The 20,588-nt window shown below is 48.5% G+C and overlaps 2 protein-coding genes across 4 annotated transcripts; one reads left to right on the forward strand and one right to left on the reverse strand.

Annotated features, from left to right (window-relative positions):
• Positions 1 to 416: 416 nt before the first annotated feature.
• On the forward strand, positions 417 to 11,149 carry LOC130522815 (SH3 domain-containing protein 19-like). Of its 3 annotated transcripts, none has more exons than XM_057027556.1 (16): positions 417 to 857; positions 3,311 to 3,347; positions 4,205 to 4,245; positions 4,441 to 4,510; positions 4,704 to 4,839; positions 4,918 to 5,071; positions 5,146 to 6,300; positions 6,953 to 7,024; positions 7,719 to 7,902; positions 7,982 to 8,261; positions 8,337 to 8,590; positions 8,670 to 8,884; positions 9,038 to 9,060; positions 9,113 to 9,302; positions 9,409 to 9,497; positions 9,579 to 11,149. In XM_057027556.1, the coding sequence occupies exons 1-16, from the start codon at positions 767 to 769 to the stop codon at positions 9,684 to 9,686; spliced, it is 3,099 nt and encodes a 1,032-aa protein (XP_056883536.1). In that variant the 5' UTR covers positions 417 to 766; the 3' UTR covers positions 9,687 to 11,149. The 3 variants fall into 3 exon arrangements, with proteins under 3 accessions (XP_056883536.1, XP_056883535.1, XP_056883537.1); XM_057027555.1 differs by having other exon boundaries at positions 419 to 857; positions 8,331 to 8,590; XM_057027557.1 differs by having other exon boundaries at positions 420 to 857; positions 8,331 to 8,590; positions 9,134 to 9,302.
• Positions 11,150 to 11,236: 87 nt separating this feature from the next.
• Positions 11,237 to 20,578, reverse strand: LOC130522817 (serine/threonine-protein kinase DCLK2-like). The gene is given in 17 exon segments (XM_057027561.1): positions 11,237 to 14,102; positions 14,175 to 14,255; positions 14,334 to 14,430; positions 14,496 to 14,573; positions 14,650 to 14,783; positions 14,895 to 15,041; positions 15,116 to 15,235; positions 15,318 to 15,375; positions 15,477 to 15,582; positions 15,702 to 15,756; positions 15,831 to 15,916; positions 15,995 to 16,114; positions 16,202 to 16,328; positions 17,696 to 17,920; positions 17,923 to 18,113; positions 19,175 to 19,965; positions 20,315 to 20,578. Coding segments are annotated over 16 exon segments (2,181 nt in total). The 5' UTR covers positions 19,605 to 19,965; positions 20,315 to 20,578; the 3' UTR covers positions 11,237 to 13,976.
• Positions 20,579 to 20,588: the final 10 nt, after the last annotated feature.

A 20,588-nucleotide genomic window follows, 5' to 3' on the forward strand; every position in this document is an offset into this window, starting at 1 on the left:
AATTTTAAAAATTACGACTGAATTTCAAGTGAAAATTCGGCATGATTGACAATATTTGGCATCCTTCCGACCTCGAATCTTTGGAAAATTGCATAACTTGACGTTTTCCTGCACAGATTCTTGTACAGTGAGCTGACCCTCAATATTTGCACTGTTTTAAACTACATCGACTCAAATGCTTGAAATACCAACTTGGAACATGCAGCTTAACTTTCAGTGCGTATTTATTGACAACGCAGACAACGCATAAACATTGCAGGCACGGGAAAAACATACTTTATATGCACTTATAATTTAATAGAGCAAAGCCAAACAATACTATTTATAATTTCCTAAATGTCTACGCTTTTATTCGAGTTCAAGAGTTTTATCACCGTTTTGCATACATATTTTCGGTGGGTGACGTCACGCATCCGCAGCGCGTGCGTCTCCGCTGGCGATCTCGCGGCCAGCAGGGAACTCTGGGAAAAAAACGAGGCGACGACACTTGCGCTTTTAAAAACTCAATATGGGACGTTAAAGAGTTGTTTTCCGAACGCCGTCGAACCGCCGAGCCTTGGCCGTTTCCAGACCCGGAGAGGAGTTCGGTGCCGGAAAGTTGACGGCGTTGGGCCGAACTTCTTCCCGGGAGTTCTCTTGGTTGTGGAAGAGCGAAGCCTGGCGATCATGTCGGTGCCGTCTCTGCCTGTGTTTTGACTCCATTTCCTCCAAACAAACACGCAGGAGAAGCGTCTTTTCTGGGGAGGAAGGCTGAGTTTGGGGAGAAATGGCCGAAGCCCGGTCCGAGGAAGAGGAGGAAAACATGATGAGGGACGCCCGGGAACAAGTGGTTCGACGACAGCCGAACAACTCCGGAGGTAAAGAAGCTGAAATATTGACACAATCAGACTGTTGTCAGGTAATTTCCGTCATCCTGGAGGGTTTTCACGTTGGCCGCATTAAAACGGGGATCAAATAAGCTTCATTTAAACTGATATTGACCCTTCATCGTGAGACACCTGCAGTGTTACGTCTGTCCGCAGACTTTGGCGTCTATTTCTCCTGTAGGTCCGTGATTGTTGTTGTTTCGTCCCAGTTAAATCTCCCACAGGACCGTTGGAGGACTGGGGTAAAATAACAACACAGTCTAGAGGTTCTGCGCCGAGAACCTGAGGTTTTTGTGGAGTTTGCACCATTTACAGGCTCGGTTTCTAAAGGTTTTTATTGTTTAAATTCAACATTCAAGCTCTCTGACAGCACTTTCTGTACCTGACAGTTATAGTGGATTTCATTATTCCAGGTAAGTAGTCAAAAATCAAAGTCTTTTATCTTGTAAGGGCAGGTGTAGTCTCACAGATAAGACGGAAAACACCGAGAATCAGGGTGTGACGGATTCAACCAAAACGCATAAATGCTTGTATCAACATGTGGGAGTTTCACCGGCGGGGTCAAAGGTTACACACGTAAGGATACGAAGCGTTCCACATTGGGGCGCAGCTGTGTTTTTCCAGACTTTAAACCCACCAATTTAACTCCCCAGTTTCCTCTCTTTGTCTATTCAGGGAAACACAAGTAATAATTTAACATAATTCTTCAAGGCTATTCTTTGTGTGTGTGCGTGTGTGTGTGTGTGCGTGTGCGTGTGTGTGCGTGTGTGTGTGTGCATGTGACAGGGAGGGTGGGAAACACATGTAAGCCCATATAAGCCTCTGGCTAGGGCTTGGTCTAACTATGTGAAGATTATGACTCAAATCTTTGTGCCTTTTGACGTGATACTGTCCCAACAATACATCTTTTCCCACAGGATCATTCTGGGCTGGCAGTTGTCCAATACAGATGTGAAAATGAAAGTTGCAACGATAAAATAGTCAGTTTTGTGGTTTTGTAGTCATCTTGTATGTATGTGTTGTTTAAACACACTCCCCAACATGGCAGGTACCCTCAGAAATTGGAACTTTGAAGTCTAAAGCAGCTGTTGTCTGGTAAAACTCGCACAGTCGTGGCGAGCAAATGGAAAACTACAGCGTCAGCGTGCGGGTTTCCAGAGGCCGTATGTGGATTCACATTTGTGATTTACTTTTCTGGCATCTAAGATTTGCTCTTGCTGCACATTTCTTTTGTCTTGCACGTAGCCTTTGAAGTTATTAGCCAGTGAAGCTGCGATGAATAAGATACTTTGTGAGCATTTTAGCATTTAATGCAAAGGATGTTGTAGCCACCAATGTAAATACAGACAGCATCCACTTGTTGATGCATCACTTGTTCACTTTTGGCTGCTTTTTACTGTGGGCAAAGAAACTATCCATCAATATGTGGTCAGAAAGCACTGGCCTCATCTTAATTTTGGCTCAACTTGGCTTTTGATTGATGTTTTCCACTAGTAAACGTTCGGCCTTACGTCACCCTGACGACTCAGCTGTGCCATTCAAAAAAAAAAAAAAAAAAAGCTACTTGAAGCCCGGAGTTCTGCCTGCCTACTGCCGGACAAACATCTGGAAGTCTTAAAACTCGGCAAAACGCTGCACCAGCCAATCGCAGCCTCCCTTCCTGGATCCTCCCTGCCAATCAGGCTGCTGCCCAGAACTTATGGGAGGTCCAGTTAGTCACAGAGAGAGTTGGAGAAGGAGAAAAGGGGAGCTGAGAGAATAAAAGGTTTAAATTGGTAAAATAAGGAGAGGAAAAGGGAAGATTTCCCAATGTTGTAGAAAGGCTTCAACATCTGGAGTTTGTGGAGAGGAAGCAGACGGACCTGACTGCCGGAGCAGAGGAGGTAGGACACGGAAAACTGCACACACAGGCAGAAAAAGGTCCAGCTCTGCATTAAACTGGAAAACTTTTCATCATTCCAATGGGGACTGGAATCGTGGCATCTTTCTGCTGTATTTTTTCTACGTCACATTTTTATTAACAATTTTGTAGTAAGGAAAGTAGGAAATGGAACTTTTTCCATTTTATGTGAGGATTTTTGCATGAAAATCTACAACATTTTCAGTGTGCATTAAAGAATGAAAGTTTTTATTTCTGCCATTGGAGGGGCACTGTGGGGCACACGAGTCCAACAGAAGGAACCCCAGAGGGCACTTTAGTGGGGTCTCTAAAGTGGAAAGAATTCTAAAACGGCAATTCTTTTCTACTTTTTACAACCTCCAACCGCACATTTTTCTCCTTGGAAAGTCATTCAGAAGATTTTCTTCCATTTTATCACTTTTTTCTCCTCATACTCACCATTTTTTCCCTCATGTTTTGCAGATTACGCCACATTTGTGTACATCATCAGTGTTAAATACATTTATTTAAGTCCAACAATCTTCTGTTTTTTGTTTTTTTCAAGGTCGTTCTGATAGACGCAAGCCGGAGCACCGTCACAGGTGAGAATTTCTGCCTTGTTTTGGTTCTGATACTGTTGCTAGTGAGCGAGTTGACTCAGAGGGAGGCATTTGATATCCAGGTGATTCACAAAACTGTTCAGGTGATTAACACTAGAAGTCACTCAGTGAGTCAAGGTAGTATTTATGACTTCTTAGAGTTGAACCGCTCTTTTGCTCTTTGGTGTCTGGATCTGACACATGGTATTTAGGCCGCTTGCTTGTTGGCACGGCAACTAGCTGAAGAAGTCTGTGTGAGTGTGTGTTTCCAGAGATCCCTGACCTTCAGTCCTTTTCACTTCAGGAAATGTAACAAGAAACTTTGCTTTATGTGTGTGTCATCTTTTTTTTTTTTGCCCAATAGTTCTAATTGATTTGATATAAAACATCCAAAGTCATCATGTTCCTCGCTGTCTCTGGAATTCTATTCGTGTCTCTGACCCACTTGCTCTACTCACCCCAAAATGATGTCATGGGACAAATCGGAATGGTTTAAAAGTTGGTCAAGGGAAAATGAAAAACTACATCTGCAGTAAAGTGTATGCTCAGCAACTCTGACCTCAAAAACCTCAGCCTTTATCTGTCTTTTGTTTTGAGCAAGTGCGCGCGTGTGTGGGCGCAGTGAGTCATGTGCCTGTTCATGGTTAACGTCTCTGTAAGTGAGAGGGTACACACAAAGAACAATGGTTTGCAGACATCTGACCTCCCTCTGTTCCTAGTCTGCCTAGCAACAGCCTTATTTAACCAAAAAAGCAAACCTCGGCTTGATTTCAGCATTCGTTAGTGTTTAAACAGACTTCTTACTGAGCAGGAGGAAAGAAATGCGTATTTATTCATGTGATTTATGTTTCTCTCTCTAGCCAGGGTCCTCTGTCATCCCTCAGAGCTGCCATCAAGAGGAGTGAGTATTGATCCTCCACTGCTCCTTTTCTGGGTGTCGCATCATGTTGTTGTGACTGTTGAAACAAAGTGTCGATGCCCAAGCAACTGTGCAACTGAACTCGCTGTATCTAAAAAGACAATTGACATTTTCTGCCCTGAAAGTCCGTGTCCCGCTTTAACTTTCCTTTGCCGTCTCCTTTTCTTTTTATTTCAGCATCCGCGAGGCCGACGTCTCTGTCCGAGTCTCCCAGAGACAGAGAGCGAAGCAGGGACAGAGACAGGAGGTCAGCATGGATCTAAAGTAGAATTGGCGTTTCATTTCTGGTGTTCGCAGGAATTTCGTGAATTTCTCTTATCATTGAGCCTTTTGTACTCTGCATTTAGTTTCACCTGGTCCTCTTGTCTGTTTCCCTACTGTCGTGTGTGAACACATGGGTTTCCTGTGGGGGGCTTCCTGGTATCTACACCTGTTGCTAGGCGACCAGAGATCACCATCCTGTCAGCAGAGCCACTGGCCTCCACATCCTGGTTCCCTGGAGCTTCTGGAGGGCTTCCTCCTCCCCCTCCTCCTGCAGCACAGATCTGGGGACCCACAATTCCTCCGTCCATCCAGGTGAGTCTGACTGTGAACTCTGAAGTTTTCTTTTTGTGCTCAAGGTTAATGGCGTTCTAAATGATCTCTTCTGTTCAGCCACCTCCATCCTACGAGGAGGTGATCCGAGAGAAGACACAGGAGCAGGTTCTCCTCCCCTCTTCCTCTTCGTCCGCCGCTGCCGCCCGTCCAGCTTCAACCATAACCATCTCCACACAGACTGACCCTGGATCTGATTCCTCAGACTCGCAGGGTGAGCAGCGTGTCATGCTGTATTTTTAGCTCCTTCCTTCATTCTTTTTTAACAGAAATTGAATTTGCGTGCAGTGAAAAGACCATTGAGACCATCGAGGCCACCTCATCCTTACCCGACTAAAGCATCTCCTGCTGATGACACCAGCGCCACACACAAGCCAGCACTCACCTGTCCCGACAGTTCAAACACACACTTACTATCGCAGCGCAGTGACCACCTGGCTGAACTCCCCGCTCCTCTGACCTCAAACGCCGGTGCTCAAACTGTTCCCTGGGGTCAATCGCTCCCAGCTGAAGACCTGCCAGCAGCTCCTGACGTTCCATTGCAGCGTCCCCGGCCCCGCCCCCGGTCCAAAGTTGATTTACAGCCAAGCAGCAGGGAGGTCAAAGTTCAGACTCTGGTAAAACTGCGTGAGGACGGTTTGGCCACAATAGCAGCGCGTGTAGCATCCGACGGTGCTAAGCAAGACGTGAGCCAGGGAAAGTATCTTACAGAGTTGCTGGAGGCCTTCAGTGCTGACGACTGGGGCTTCCCTGATCGCCATAGCGACAGCAGTGAGCACAGCCAATCAGACAGCGAGGAGGGAGAGGAAGAAGAGGACATGGCGACTCTGAAAGCTAGGATCCAAGCCTTTGAGCAGCAACCAGTTGATGGAAGCCACTGTGGAGATGGTAACAGCGCAGACTTTGTTTCCAAAAGACCCGAACCACGGCCACGCCCTCGTCTCCAAGGGCAACCATCAAAATCTGTGCCTCCTGCTGTTGCCCCAAAACCTAAAAACCTTTTAAATGCCCCAAAACCATCGAACAAGATGTTCTGGGAGGATGGCGCAGCCGCGGCTGCAGAGTCTTCTCACTCTGCTGATCTGAAAACAGCTGAAACTCCAGGTGCTGACGAACCACCACCATCCTGTCCACCAAAAGATAGACCAGCTCTGGTGACTCCAAAACCCGCTACAGGACCCCTCCTGCCCAGTCAGTCTGTCCCTATCCCAGCTCCCAGACCCACTCCACCAAAACACGCCACTCCAGTCACTGAGACCACGTCTTTAACCCCCATTCCTCCACCCAGACCGGTGGTTTCTCCCAGGGCTAGCTTAGGTTCTGGGAACCTTGAGAAGAGTCCAGCAGCAGGACACATCATCCCAGCTCTGCCTCCAAGACCCAGCAATGGAACTGTGGCAGAGACGAGGAATGAGGAGACACAGGACCCTGCGCATCAAACTGGTGAGGGAGCATTTCTCAAAGGTTTATGGCATCTATGACCTTTACTGACGCCTGCTGGCGTATCAGAGGAACTACAAAAATAATAGAGCTAAACGTAATTATTCTATTGGGGTTTCCCATTATTTTCTCTGTAATGTATTTACAGCAGCTGCTGATGTCATTTTTTAAATCTTGGTTATGCTGAATGAGTTTTAGAAGGTAATCTGGCCTGGTCAAAATTTCAACCAGTTTTGTTGATCTTGGAGAATTCAATGCTTCAATCAGAGCCCAATCGGTTTCTAATTCAGATAAACAGCCCTTTTTTAAACGTAATCTCTTGCAGATGCTCGGATCGCCCGTGCACTGCAGTTCAACGATTTCGCAAATATTTAGCGGAGCTGTGGCTCTGATTAGATTAGTTATCTACCCGATAGCCTGAATAAGCAGCTGCCCCTGCTGATATATTTACTCTGCAATCAGATTCAGGTTAAGTCTCTTCCTGATAATGAGTGATGAGCAGAGGTGTGTTGGATGTTTATACACGGAAAGCTTGTTCACTGTTTACCCTGAAACCTCGCTGGGTTTCACTCTGGTTGGTGTTGTGTAACAAGCCCATATTGATAGTTCAGCACAGCTTAAGCATTGAGAATAAACAGCCATTTCTTTGCTTTAGTGAAACCAGGCAGCGGGCGTCCGAGCCTCCCGAACAAACCAACAGCAGTGACAACAACACGCAGAGCCAGTGGTAAGAGTGTGTTTGTGTACGTGCGTGTCGGTTCAGCACAGTGTTTATTATGCTGCCTTTCAGAGGTCCGTGTACTTGTTTTGCCACGTGTGCAGCAGAAAGTGAGAGGGGAGCTGTTTGTCGTTAGCTCTGTATCTGGGTCAATGCGTCAGGTTTCCTCTGACTTATTAAATATTTCACAGCGCCTCAACCTCTGAGCAGCGGTCCAGTTTGTTGCGCAACCATAGCAGAATGCTGCTGTAAACAACATGAATCAGCAAAAGATGATGGCAGCCTGTGTCCATCACTTCCTGTCAAAACAATCCGGTGTTTTTAGATAAGAGCGGCTCATCTTCCTCTTCAGCTCCACTTTAAACACGTTAATGATGGTGTTTAAATTTAGAATGTGATTTACTGGAACCGCCACACACACTGTAATATACCCCTGATGCGTATTGTTCCTGTAAATTTTCTCCAAAGTTCTTAATTTTAAGGACAAAATACTGGTTCCACAAAGCGTACCCATTCATTTCAGTGTAAGTGGCACCGAGTGTGTTAAAAGTAGTCTCCATTAAACCATGTGATGCCATCTGTAAGCACTGACTGTGCCCTCATCATCAGTCCCTGTGTGCTTTCGTTTCCTGTCATCTTCTCCTGGTTTGTTGTTTTCTTCTTGCCGATTAATGAATTCTGACATCCCCCTCTTCGCCTCCAGCTCCAAATCTGACCCCGAAACCCACCAGAGTCTCCACAGACCCAAATTCAGGCGCAGCCAAGCCTCCTGGCCCCGTTCCTCGTCAGAGGCCCCCATCTCCAGCCCTGAGGAAAGCCTCTGACAGCCAGACCAAACCAGAACCCACCATTGGGTCCAACCCCTCCGACCCTCCTCTTCCTTCAAGGTTAGAAATCAGGTTGATTAGCTGTTTTACCCTCTCTGGAAGGTTGATGTAGGTCCAATTAATTTTTTTTCCATTCCAGACCTGCAAGTATAAAGCTCCTCCCCCTGCGCCCTCCACCAATCAAGTCCAACCCTGGCCGACCACCTCCTCCATCCGTCAGCTCATCCTTAACCAATCTGTCAACCACCACTCCTGCCAAAACAACCCCGGCTCCTTGCGTTTCCTCACCCAACCCACCCCCTTCTTTACAAACCACTTCCTCTGTTTCAACCAATCCGATTCCACCAAAGACTTCAAAGAAAGGACCGCCTCTGCCGCCCCGCCCTAAACCCGGTCACCCTCTCTACAACAGCTACTCGGTATGAACGCACTCGGCACCCTTCAAGCTCACAACTGGTTCTATTTCTAAAGTCAAATTTGTGCCCCAGAAACAGGAAGTCTTGATTGTTCTGGATGACCCAAGCCCCTCAGAGGATGTGTCAGGTGATGGGAGGAGTCAAACCACCATTACCCCTCTTATCAACCTGCCACAGTGTCTCCTGGATCTTGACGTCCAACAAAAGCCTGTCGCAGATGAGGTCAGCCAGTCAAAAGCTGCCCTGGAGGGCCTGAACCTGTTGGATTCTCAGTCTATTCTGCCTGAATCACCTGCTGAGCAGAAAGAAAAGTCAGAACCGCCTCCCCTCAGGTCAGATCCTCTCAAACAACCCGCCAGCTTTGCCTCCGCGCCCAAGCAGAGCGCTACAATTTATTTTTTCTATGTCTAGTGGTCCCCGCTGCGTCGCCCTGTTTGATTACGAGGGAGAGGAGGACGACGAGCTGACCTTCTCCCAGGGCGACGTCATCGCTCTGCAGGAACTGGTCGGGCAGGAATGGGGACGAGGTCAGATCCACGGGCGAGTGGGTATTTTCCCCCTGAACTTCGCCCAGGTGGTGGAGCCGCTGCCCCCGTCGGCGCCGACCACGGGAGAGGCGGTGATCGGTGAGCCCAGAGAATCAATGTGTATTGCAAAATGTTGCCATGGTTACCAAATATTGCCTAGGTGATGATATTGATGATATTGAAACTAAATTATGCTTAATGCAAACTCTAATTGTGTGATGTTGTGGGTTTGTTTTGTTTTTTTCTGAGCAGCATCCCAGGAACCAAAATCGCAGGTGAGTGTCACCGTAGGTTTATGAGGTCGGACTGTTGTGCAAACATCATCAGTGTGTGCACGTGTGCGTACAGGAGTGGGACCTGGCTCTGTTTGACTTTCCTGGTCAGACTGCAGAGGATCTCTCTTTCCACAAGGGGGCGATCATCCAGGTGACCGAGCACATAGACGCTGAGTGGAGGAGAGGAAGAGTGGAGGGCAGAGAGGGGCTTTACCCTGCGGCCTTCACACAGCCACACCAGGGTACAACTCATTGCACTGCCTTCTCACTTAGCAACAAGCTAATGCTAACAGGACACCATGGGAGAAACCTGTGTGAATGGCTGACGACCGTCCGCTGTGTTTCCAGCTCAGCCAGTACCGGTCCAGCATTCAGCGGGCAAAGCAGTGGCCAGGTTTGACTTCACAGCAGAGAGCGGGGACGAGCTGACGCTAAAGGTGCGGTCGTGGAGTTCTGTCCAGATTACCTCCACCGTGGCCACAGGAGGTTTCAGATAAGCCCGCTCTTTCTACCTGCAGGTGGGTGACATCATCACGGAGGTGGAGTCGTTGGATGAGGAGTGGATTGCCGGCGTTGCCGACGGAAAACGCGGGATTGTACCCAAGAGTTACATTTCAGTCCTCTGATGGGCCGAAGGTCGGTCGCCCGTCAAGACGAACCAGGTTAATTCTAGAACTGCACCATAAAGAGTAAGTGGGGGGGTAATAAATTAAAGCTGGCTGCTTGTTTTTTTCTTGTGTAATGAAATGGTAATGCGTAAGGAGAAGTCTGTCACCCCGGCAACTGAGACCTCTCCGCTATGAGGACCATAAACTACATGAGCAGGGATTCTAAAATGTTGAGCAGCGTTCATCTGATCATCGATCGAAGCCAGCACCTGCTGATCCATGAGGTCCAACCAGCCGTTTAGTCTGTAAGCTGTCAAACTGCCACCGGCTGATAAGATGTGGCGTCTCTAGAGCAGACCATAAATACGTGGATATTTAGAGGAACTGACTGGAGCCGTACTGAATGGACCGTCTGTTTAGGGTGGCATTAACAAACCAAATGTCTACACATTTCACCCCTAAATATCATGTTACTTTGTCCTGACTGTTTCACTGAGGACCAAAAGTGCCCCCCCCCCGAGGAAATAATAGTACGGCAGTAATTAATGACGAATAATTGAATGTTTTGCTTGATGTGAGACGCTGTAGGTGGCCGTAGCTATTTATAAAAGTCATTTACTGCCTCACGTTGCTGAGTCTTTCCCCATTTCGTCCATTTTTTGAAGCATTTCTTATCAGTCAGATGCAAAAAGTGTTTAAATTGTGAGGCCAAGGGGGTGTTGAGCGTCTAGACATGGTACTAACTGATCTGGTGTCAGCCGAGCGAGTACTGCAGCATGACGTAGCTGAATGCTAAACTGCTATTTATTCTTTTGCCTTTCTTGTCGCGGGTTAACACTACAATCTCGTCGTTATCGTCGCTTCGAAAGCGCCTCAGTAAAAAGGTTACATTGTGTTAAAATCCACGTCCAACAACGTCGGAGATGCTGCGTGGACGAGAGCTTGGCAAATCCAGGAAGTGCGTTTGCACAGCCATCTTGGGTCGGGCACTTCCTGCGGTTAAACCTTAAAGCTTTTTGCCTGTTTTTCCTACTGTGAAGCTCGTTTATTTGTATCCTCTGTCTGTAAACACCCGATCTCATCAGCGCCATCTACAGACCACGTTATGCTCGTTAGTGGAGTATCGGTACAGGAGATGAATTTCTTTGTGTACAGGATTATTAAGCCAAGATTCCTGCTGCTACTGCTCCTTTTGTTCAATGAGAAACTTTTTTTTTTTACATTTTTTTTTACTTGAATTTTCCACTTTGACGTAAAAAAAAGAAAAAAATCAAATCCTGCATCAAATTCCAAAATCACGGTCGCAGTGTGTTAAAAATGAAGCAAATTCTGAGTGTTTTTATTATAGTGGTGTGATTTACGACAACTTATGAGGCTTCGTTGGAGTTTTCAGCACCAGTCTCGTGTCTGTATCGCTTGTTTTCTGTGACTTTAACCGAACATTCCAACTCTTAATACCAATAAAACTGACATTTCATGAATGTTTGTGGCCTTTTGTCTGGCTTCACATCAGATGGGTCGCATCAGAGGACAACTTCAAAGTTTTAAATAAGCGGGGAGACGGCGGGTCGACGTGATGGCACTGCATCGGTTTTAATTTTCACAGTTGGAACGCTGCTTCTCTGCGCTCGCGTCAGGGTTTCCCTCTGAGCAACATACATGTTTCAACACACACAACACATCATAACACTGCTCTGTCCACATCTTCCACTTCAGCCGAGCATGTCCAGCACAGAATCTACAATGATAAATACCTTAGGGTGGGGTTTTTTTTTTTTTTTTTTCTTTAACTGAACAGAATCCAGCTTGGACTCGGCTTTACCTCATCGGTCAAACCAGTCCCGTTCCTGGTCAGAATCCTAGTTTTTCTACTGCACGTTGAAATTATGAGTTCATGAGGCGTAACGTGAAATGATCCCACACACACACACACACACGTATATTCATCATATGGGGGGTGGGGGGGGCTACACACTGAGCACACTGCTGCAGCCAGACTGACTAACCATCTGAAATCCTCGCAACACCGCCCCTGGTGGATTATCTGTAAACTACACCCGATTCTGGGATAAAGGTAGCGCTAACTCGACATTTTACAACGATTTAGCGCACCGATATCATTCAGAGGATTAAGCTCCAGTTGCGTGAAGTTATCAGGCTTTCAGATGTGCGCCCAGTCGTGCGTGGCTGCAACAGCATCAACAAAAGGCTCCTTCTGGTTTAAAGCAAATGAAGAATTAAGACTACTGGGTTCATAGCAGGTCAACGGCCGAGCTGCTGATTCCAAGTTTATAGAATATTAGCCAAAGCCTGAATTATTGATGTGGGATTACCCTAATTCATTAAGAAAAAACAAAGATGCACAAAACTCTTCAATCAGCAGCTCGGGTCAAAGGTCAAGGCCATGGAAAGATAGCGGTGAGCTCAAAGGTCACGGTAAGGTCATAACACTGCATCAACATGTATCATTCAAATGATTTCAAGTTTATCAAGTGCCCACACACACACACACACACACACACACTAACCAGTATCATTAAAAGACAACATGACATATGCAAATGAAGCGATATGGAAGGTGACCATCACGAGGTCACTTCTCAGTCACATGACCCGAAGAGGAAAGAGTTTGCCGCCGTCCAGCAGCAGGTCAGGACTTTAAGGTAAGAGTTCTTCCCTCAGAGGTGGGTCAGCAACCCTCCGAAACCTTCAGTTTCTCACAACGTAACCTTACTTTAAACAGTGGGAGGACTAAAAACTGTACGACTACTGAAGAAATATCCTACTCCTCCAAATTGCGCTGTCCAAAAGATGTTTTGTTTCTTCGCGCGTGTCTAATTTTCTTAAAAAGTGGGTTTGTAACGGTGTGGCGTTTGTATAATGCAGCTGCAAGTGTCAGAACGGACAGTTTGCCCACTTTGAATCAGAGGTTTTCATGTGACAGAGGTTTTCTCGGGGTCGCTGACGCCTCGGGTCAGAAATGAGACTTCAATTCAAAATGCTACTGTTTTCCTACTTCACAACAGACTCGCACGGTGTTATTTACAGTATGTACAACGCATTTGATCTCTTGCTAACTGCAGGTGGGTGCAGACGTCCGGAGCCCACTGAGAGGCACCTTTCACTTCAGTCACCCGGCAGGTAAAAATAAAAGTCACTTGGTTGGTCTGTTACAGTACGAAGCCTCCAGGGGTCCACAAAGGTCACCTTTTCCATTTTTCCCCACAACATTTTAGTTTCAGGTACAGTTTTTAGTGTTTTATAAGAGGACGGCTTGATTAGCTCATTTTCAATTAGCCAAATTGGCAATTTTGCTATATTTTAACTAGCATAAATACAGGAAGTTCCTGTTTGGGGCGAGCTACGAGGTTTGAATTAGCCGAAGAATAGCTACGTGCACTTGTCTCCCAAATGATACCTTTTAACACTATTCTGAAACAAAAGTAGGGAAAATCCAAAACAAAAGGTGAATAATGAGCCTTTCACGCTGGGGGGGAAAAGGGCTGAGATTCCAGACGTGATTCACACAGACAGTTTAAACAGGCACAGAGCTCCGATATGTCCGTCTGTCCAGGAGGAGAAATCAGAATCATCCTTCCGGTCACTGACAGGAGAGACAGGGAAGGGACGTTTCCCCAGAATAAATGGAAGACATCCAGGGGAACATAATGTCCAGGTCCCCCCAGCACCGTTGTTTGTGAGGGTTTGTTCATTTGTCCTCTGAGGAGGGGGAAGGGAGCGTGTGATAACGCCTTCGGAGCGTTCGGATGCTGATGTGGGCAATTTAGAAAGATATTGAACGTATAGCGAGAGTAAAGAGGAGGTTTTGGTAGCTTAATGATGGTCCTGGTGGATCCAGAACATGTGCTCGAGTTGAGGGTATCAAAGGCAACATGTTCCTGACCAGAGGGGAGGGAACTACTTTCTCAGGGGGAAGGATCAATCCTTTAACTGCTTCTGGCAGGTGTCCAGCAGATGAAACAGGTTATGTTTTAAAAAATGAGGGGTTGACAGCAGCAGAAACATGCAGGAATTCCACACCGGAGGTGAGAGAACTCATTGAGGTTCCTGACAGACAGAAAGTAGTCCTTCGTGTAGTGGAATTAAGTCATTTGGCATTTCTTGGAGAAATTAACCATTTGGCCTCCAGGAATTCATTTTTTCAGTAAAAAGAGCAAACCAGCTCTGTAGTGGATGAAAAATAATTTTTTTAAAAATGACAAAAATCTGGGATCTTAGTGTCTTGGGTCTCCGGGGGACCAGATATGTAGCGTTTATTTGGTTTCCAGGTGGTAAAGAGGGTGTATTTTACACCAAAGGAGATGGGACCTGTTTGGTCTCCAGCATGGGGGGTTCCTGCTCTGGTTCCAGGGCGTCCACGGCGGCCTGGTCGTCAGGGTTGCTCACAGTGTTTGAGTCTACAGGGGCCTCGTCCTGAGGTTCGACACAAGCACAGTCAGATCTCACCAGACCGCTCAACTTTGCCGCACGTTGCCGCGCACTTACCGTCACCCACGGGTGAGACAGCACCTCCTCTGCAGTAAAACGGCTGTCCACGTTCACCTGCAGCATCTGGCTGATCAGCATCTGGGGAAGAGGAGCGAGACGTTTAGACTGGATCGTACGACGGTCGAGGATCTACAGTCCAGCGTGCGGCGGCGCTACCTTGGCCGGGAGGCTGATGGCATCCCAGTCTGGAGATGGAAACTCCAGTTTCCCCCTGAGGATCTGATCAAACAGCTCCTCCTGCACATTGTTTTCACTGTGGAGGCAAATTAACTGTATTAGCTTTGACTATTGTTTTCTCTCCTCTTACTCTGCTCTTACCTCCTAAATGGCGGGAACCCGCACAGCAGGATGTAGGTGATCACTCCCGCAGCCCAGATGTCCACCTTCAGACCATACCTACACACATGACCACGCACACAGGTTAGCATCTTGTTGCCCACTCCGTTCAAACCGCGCTCAAGCCGTTTCTCACCCCGTCTCAGCGATGATCTCTGGCGCCACGTAAGTGGGCGTGCCGCACACGGTGTACAGCGGCCCCTCCACCACCGTCGCCAGGCCAAAGTCGCCCAGCTTCAGTGATTTGGTGCCGTCTGGATACTCGCACACCTGCAGCACAAACAGAGGTCAATAAGAGCCCAGGGGTTGGAATTGCACGGTATTTATACCTGTCCTCTAAATAGTATTACTATCTGTATGTGTGTGTGTGTGTGTATGTACCAGTAGGTTCTCAGGTTTGATGTCTCGATGGACAATGTTCATCCGGTGCAGGTACTTGATGGCTCCAGCCAGGTTGAAGACCATGGCGCTGGCGTCGCGCTCGCTGTACTTGGTGGAGGAGGTGATGGCGTCAAACAAGTCGCCGCCCTACAAGCAGAGCAGAGCATGAAGAAGGCAGGAAGTCACAACACGAGGAGGAGGAGGACAGGGAGGAGGGGCACCTTGACGAGCTCCATGACCAGGAACAGCTGACTCGGAGTCTCGTCCACCTCGATCAGCTGGATGATGCTGGGGTGTCGCACCCGCCGCAGCACCGCCACTTCGTTTTCTATCAGATGCTCCTGTTCTCACACACCATACGGCCTCTCAGAGTCTCATCCTTCTCATATCTCACCTCAGAAATGGCGAAAGATCCCCGCTCACCTTCCCGCAGCAGCGAGCCTTGTCGATGATCTTCAGCGCGTACTCCTGCCCCGTGGACCTGCCAATCAAACCAGCCTCAGCAACGTCTCAGCTGCCGGCGGTCGCACAACGCCACACTGGAAAAAGACTCGTTGCTTCGAGTCCTCTCATGCTCCTCACCTCTCCACGCACTCCTTGACCACGGCGAAGTTTCCGTCCCCGATGACTTTGCCGATCTGGTACTTCTCGTTGATGAGGGGGGAGGAGATGGAGCGATTGCCGTTCACTGGGAGGAGACGGGAGGATGGATCAAAGCTCTCGAAAATACAGGAACTATTTTTAAACCTCCTCCTCGTGTTTTTCTGCCACACGCAGCAGAACAAAGCAACTTTTACACACGCGCACCTTCGGCATCATCCGCGGCTCCGTTAACGTCTGTGGAGGAGGCGCCGCGGGGCGTCTACGAAGAGAAAGGTTTGAATGTGAAACCCTGTAAAGTGGTTCCAAAATTATCTTCAAAAGTTTTGCAACGACCTTGAGGTTGTGTCGACTTCCCCTGGTCGGGGAGGGGCTGGACCTGGAGGACTTCCTGGCCGACTGCGATCCAGAGGCATCATTGGCTGCAAGCAACATCAAAGAGAATGAAGCAAAACGCATCTTTCCCCCGATAATTCTGGCTCAGGCGTGACGGTGCTCACCTGTGCTCGGAGTCTTCGACCTGGACGGGCCTTTGGGCGGAGCCTTTGTGGAAGTCAGACTGCTAGGGGTCTTGGAGCTTTTGGGTGGGCCAGCGGGGCGGGACACCTTGGCTTTGCATTCTGGAGAGAACAAAGCAAGGAGTGAGAAGTCCTACGAACCATCTGGGTTTTTATTTTTTTAAAGTCCAGGTGCGTGGCGCCGCTCACCGCTAACAAAAGCCTGCGCCTTGCTGCTGTGCGTGAGCACGAAGTCGTCCTGAGCGTAGCGAAATTTCTCTGGCCCGCACGCCATGAACACATCGTCGTCCCCGAAGAAATCCTGCAGGCAGGTCAGCTGAAACACACACACACACACACACACACACACACACACACACAATTACACACACTCAAACAGACGCGCGAGCGTGTGTTCCTGTCTGGAAAGATTTTAATCATATTTGTTGAACAGAATCTGTCACACACACACACAGATCTGTCCAGGAACTGTCTGGAGGATTAAACACAAATCGCTGATCAAAATGTCCCAGATTTAGAAAGAGCACGTTGGGACAGGAGATAAACGAAGCGAGGGAGGGCAAAGAAACAGAAATAAATCAAAATCAATGAGATGACAAATGTGTTTCCATTTATTGTAACACAGATCCTTTCAAAGTCAAACTTGCAAGCCCGTGGGTAGAATCGGTGCGGTTGCCATAGTAATAGCCTGGATTTTAACTTGAAACCTGAAGTCGGTGAGGCAGGAGAGGAGGAGGAGGAGGAGGAAGAAGGCTTTAAAAAGACTTTAAAAATAAAGACAGACTGAGAAAATAAGATAAACTCAGCCCAAGAGTGGATCAGGAATCTAAACATCACAAAGGTTGCGTTTCTTGAGCGCCGATTTCTATGCTCGCTAAGCTAACAGCTAACTGCCAGTATTAATCTAGTCGTCCAACTCTGGGAAAAAAAGTTAAATTATACTTGTGAATAAACACGGACGAGCAAGACAAGATGCTTTAATTCACGCTTCAACTCTCTTTATCCCTCACTTGTCCTCCGTCCTGGTTGCCACTTTCACTCTGTAGCTGCACAGCCTGTGTGTGTGTGTGTGTGTAGTCTGTGTCTGTGTGTGTGTTGGCTGATAGGTTACCATGGTGACCACACTGCAGTGCCCGCTTGTGTGTGTGTTTGAATGTGATGGGGTTTCTGTTCCACTGTTTGGAGAGACTGCACAAATTGAAAGGGGACACACACACACACACACACACACACGCACACACACACACACACACACAGAGGCCTCGTTTCATGAGTCTGAAGTCGGTGAATCCGTCTGGAGGCGCCCGAATCAAATTAATATTAAACAGCCAATTTTATGACATCATTGGAGAGCCCCCGGTCACACGCACCACCAACACCACAGAGGTTCTTCGGCCACCACAGAAGGTCTCAGGAGGACCTTCAAGGTCCACACAATCAGAACTCAACACTCAAGCTTCCGTGTAAACCTAAAGAGGAACGCTGCTACAACTGATGCCTTCTGGGACAAAGAGAGCCCAGTCTGGGCCTGAACCAGGACAGAATGTCTTCGGTTAACTGCTAATTATCCTGCGAAGGCTCTTTGATGCATAATCGATGCTCAACACATTCCAAAGGAAACTGCCAGAATAAGAGCTCCATCTCCTCTTGCCCAAGTCTGCAGCATGGAGGCAAAGCGCTCACCTGTTTCCCGTCCAGCGTGTAGAGCCTCTTCACGGCGCCGGAGTCCAGCTTGATGGCCTCGGTGATGTCGGCCAGCACCTGCTCGAAGGAGTGAGCGGTCTTCTTGTTGAGCAGGATCCTCACGGCCTTGCGAGGCTTCACGCCGCTGCGGATCACCGTCACCAGTTTGGGCTTGATGAAGTCTTTGTTCTCCCTGCCCTCCCTGCTTTCCGGACGGTCTCTGGGGATGACGGCGGCGGTGGCGGCGGCGGCGCGGCGGCGGCGGTGGTGCTGCCTGCCGACACGCCGGTGGATGCGGTGGCAGGCCGGCTGGCAGCAACTGCCCCGGTGGCGGCGCCCGGCTTCCAGCTGGGGATGGAGATCTTGGTGTATTCCAGCTTTTTGTAGGGCTCATTGGAGGCGCATACGTAGGATTCGCCTGATGGAAGAGAGGGAAGAACGGACACGTTTCACCCGTAGGGTTAAATAAACGCAGCTTTTTCAGCAAGACGCGGAGCTGGTGACGAGACGAGGCCCACAGCGGATGAAGCGGACGTGACACCGCGTGTCAGATTCAGTCCCGTCTCTCCCTGTCTGGAAGTGAAACAGCAACGCCACTCGCCGAGGATCCATCCAAAGATTCAACTTTAGCTCATAGCTGTCCTTTCTCCCAGGACAAATGTAAAAAAGGAGACTTAAAACAGGAGCTCTACTCCACTTTTAGAAAATGTCAACTTTTAGCGAGTTAGCTGAGCATGCTCTAATTTGCTGGATATTTGTGAAATCTTGGTCAACAACGCTTGCAGGGGTGTACCCTGTAAACAAATGAGACATCAGCGAACTCTCTTGGGAAGGTGGCAGCCAATCGGGCACAGGAGAATCTCCTGGTTTTCCATATATAGTCATCTTATATATGCCTCGCTAATCCTCTATCCCCTTCCAAAGGGCTTGTTAATGCACACACCTCACTCAAACTCCGCAGCCTCTGCAGGCCTCTTATCTCTTTTATTCCACCTTAAAAAGAGCATCCCCGTCCCTGCAGGAAGGGCGAGCGCGTCCTCCCTGGCTTTGCTATTCAAACCAGCGGGCGCTTCTTTAACCAAATAACCTGAAGGTTATTGACTCTCTGCGTCATTAGTTGCGATTCTTCCCATACCCCCAGCGCTTCTGGTTCTTTCCGCAAAGGAGCCGAGAGTGAGACCGAGTGAGTGACGCTTCCATCTTTTAGCGCGTCCCTGGCGGAGCAGCTTCCTGTCTCCGGCGCTCATTAGCAGACATTACAGGCATCAATATTTACAACGGATGTTGCTCATCAGCGGCCGTTTCTGTCTCGATGGGCGCAGGGAAAGTGGACGGCGAGGAAGTTGAAGGAGGAAGAACAATCTATCGATCGGTTGACGCGAGAGTGGCGCGTTGCCCGGGCGACCACGGACTCGTGGTTCAGCCGACTGAAAGTTCACCAACACTATTGTTTGAACCTTAATAGGGAGACAGTCCTACCTTCCACCAGCTCGTCCATGCTGCTGATCTTCTTGCTGCCGTCTACAGAGTAGATGGTGCGAACCCCTTGAGGCAGGTGCAGATTGTCAGACAAGGAGCGCGTCAGCTCCATCAGCAGCGCGTCGTAGGAGCGGAACCGGTCACTGGACACGGCGTATACCAGGCCCTTGAAGTACCGGTCTCCATTGCGGTAGAACCTGACCTTTTTGGCTTTTTTCTCCGAGGTGAGGGCCTGCAGGGTGCGGGTCCGGTAGTAGCTACAGTTGGCGCTGTGGGCGGGGCTGGGGACCAGGCTGCTGCCCCGGGAGCTGGGGCCGGAACCGCCACCACCGGTGCTGGATTCTTCCCTCTTGGTGCGGGTGGAGCGCCCCCGACGAACTTTGTCGCGTTCATCAAAGTGCTCCAGCTCGAGGGTCTTGCTCAAAGACATGGTGTATTCTGGGTCACTAACCTGGTGTATTCTGGGTCACTACTTTTAATTCACCATTCAGCCCCAGCTGATTGCCGATTACCTGGATTGTATTCTATTCCAAGTGGCTTCTAACATCTCATACTAACCCTTAACAGTCTCCTTTAATGACCAAAATCGTTTTTTCCTACCAACAATATGAACTACACTGATCCTTAAACTGCCATACCCTCTAATTTCAACCTTGAATTTCAAAGTGACCTCTTTTGTGCGGTCCCTGTGTCCCGGCTGCGGCTGTGGTGATCCGGTTCTAATCCCAGCAGCATTTGGTGCTGACCCAAGCCCAGAATGTTTTAATCCAGCCTCCGCAGAACCCCAGTCCCTGGTTTAAAAAAAAAAAAAAAAAAAAGACAATCAGATGGTGGACCGGACTGTGCACGGCTGCAAAAACTGAGCTGAATTATTTTGTAAAAAAAAAAAAAAAAGAAAAAAGAAATAATAAATTACACTTGCTACAATTGCTTTGCATAACATTTCAATGCACCAAAAGAGAAATTTAAAGAAGGAAGTTAAACACAACCTATCTACAGCATTTCCTATCCAGTCGCTGGCTTTCATATGAAAATATTCAGATTTTCTTCCCCAAATGAATCGATTTCATCCATCAGTCCAGCCGAGCTGAGCTGACAGCGCCATTCAAACGCGCCCACAGCCGAGAGGGAGACACCTACCAATAATGCCGCGGAACCGGTTTGTTGCTAGGCTGGCTTTCTCCTCTTCCGGTACCGTCTTGTGCTACTCCTGCGGTGGCCGCTGCCGGACCGAACCAGCCCGGGGCCGCGCAGCTAGATCGGCGTTTGGCGGATGCGGCAGGTTGCACCGGCGGATACGCGGAGACGGGCGGCAGACAGCAGCATGGCCGCTGCAGCAGAGAGGAGACCGGCTCGACACCTCCCTCTCATCCCCCCTTCCTCCCTTCATCTGCGGCTGTACGCGATGACATCG

This window comes from Takifugu flavidus, chromosome 3 (genome assembly GCF_003711565.1).
Source record: "Takifugu flavidus isolate HTHZ2018 chromosome 3, ASM371156v2, whole genome shotgun sequence".
NCBI lineage: Eukaryota > Metazoa > Chordata > Actinopteri > Tetraodontiformes > Tetraodontidae > Takifugu > Takifugu flavidus.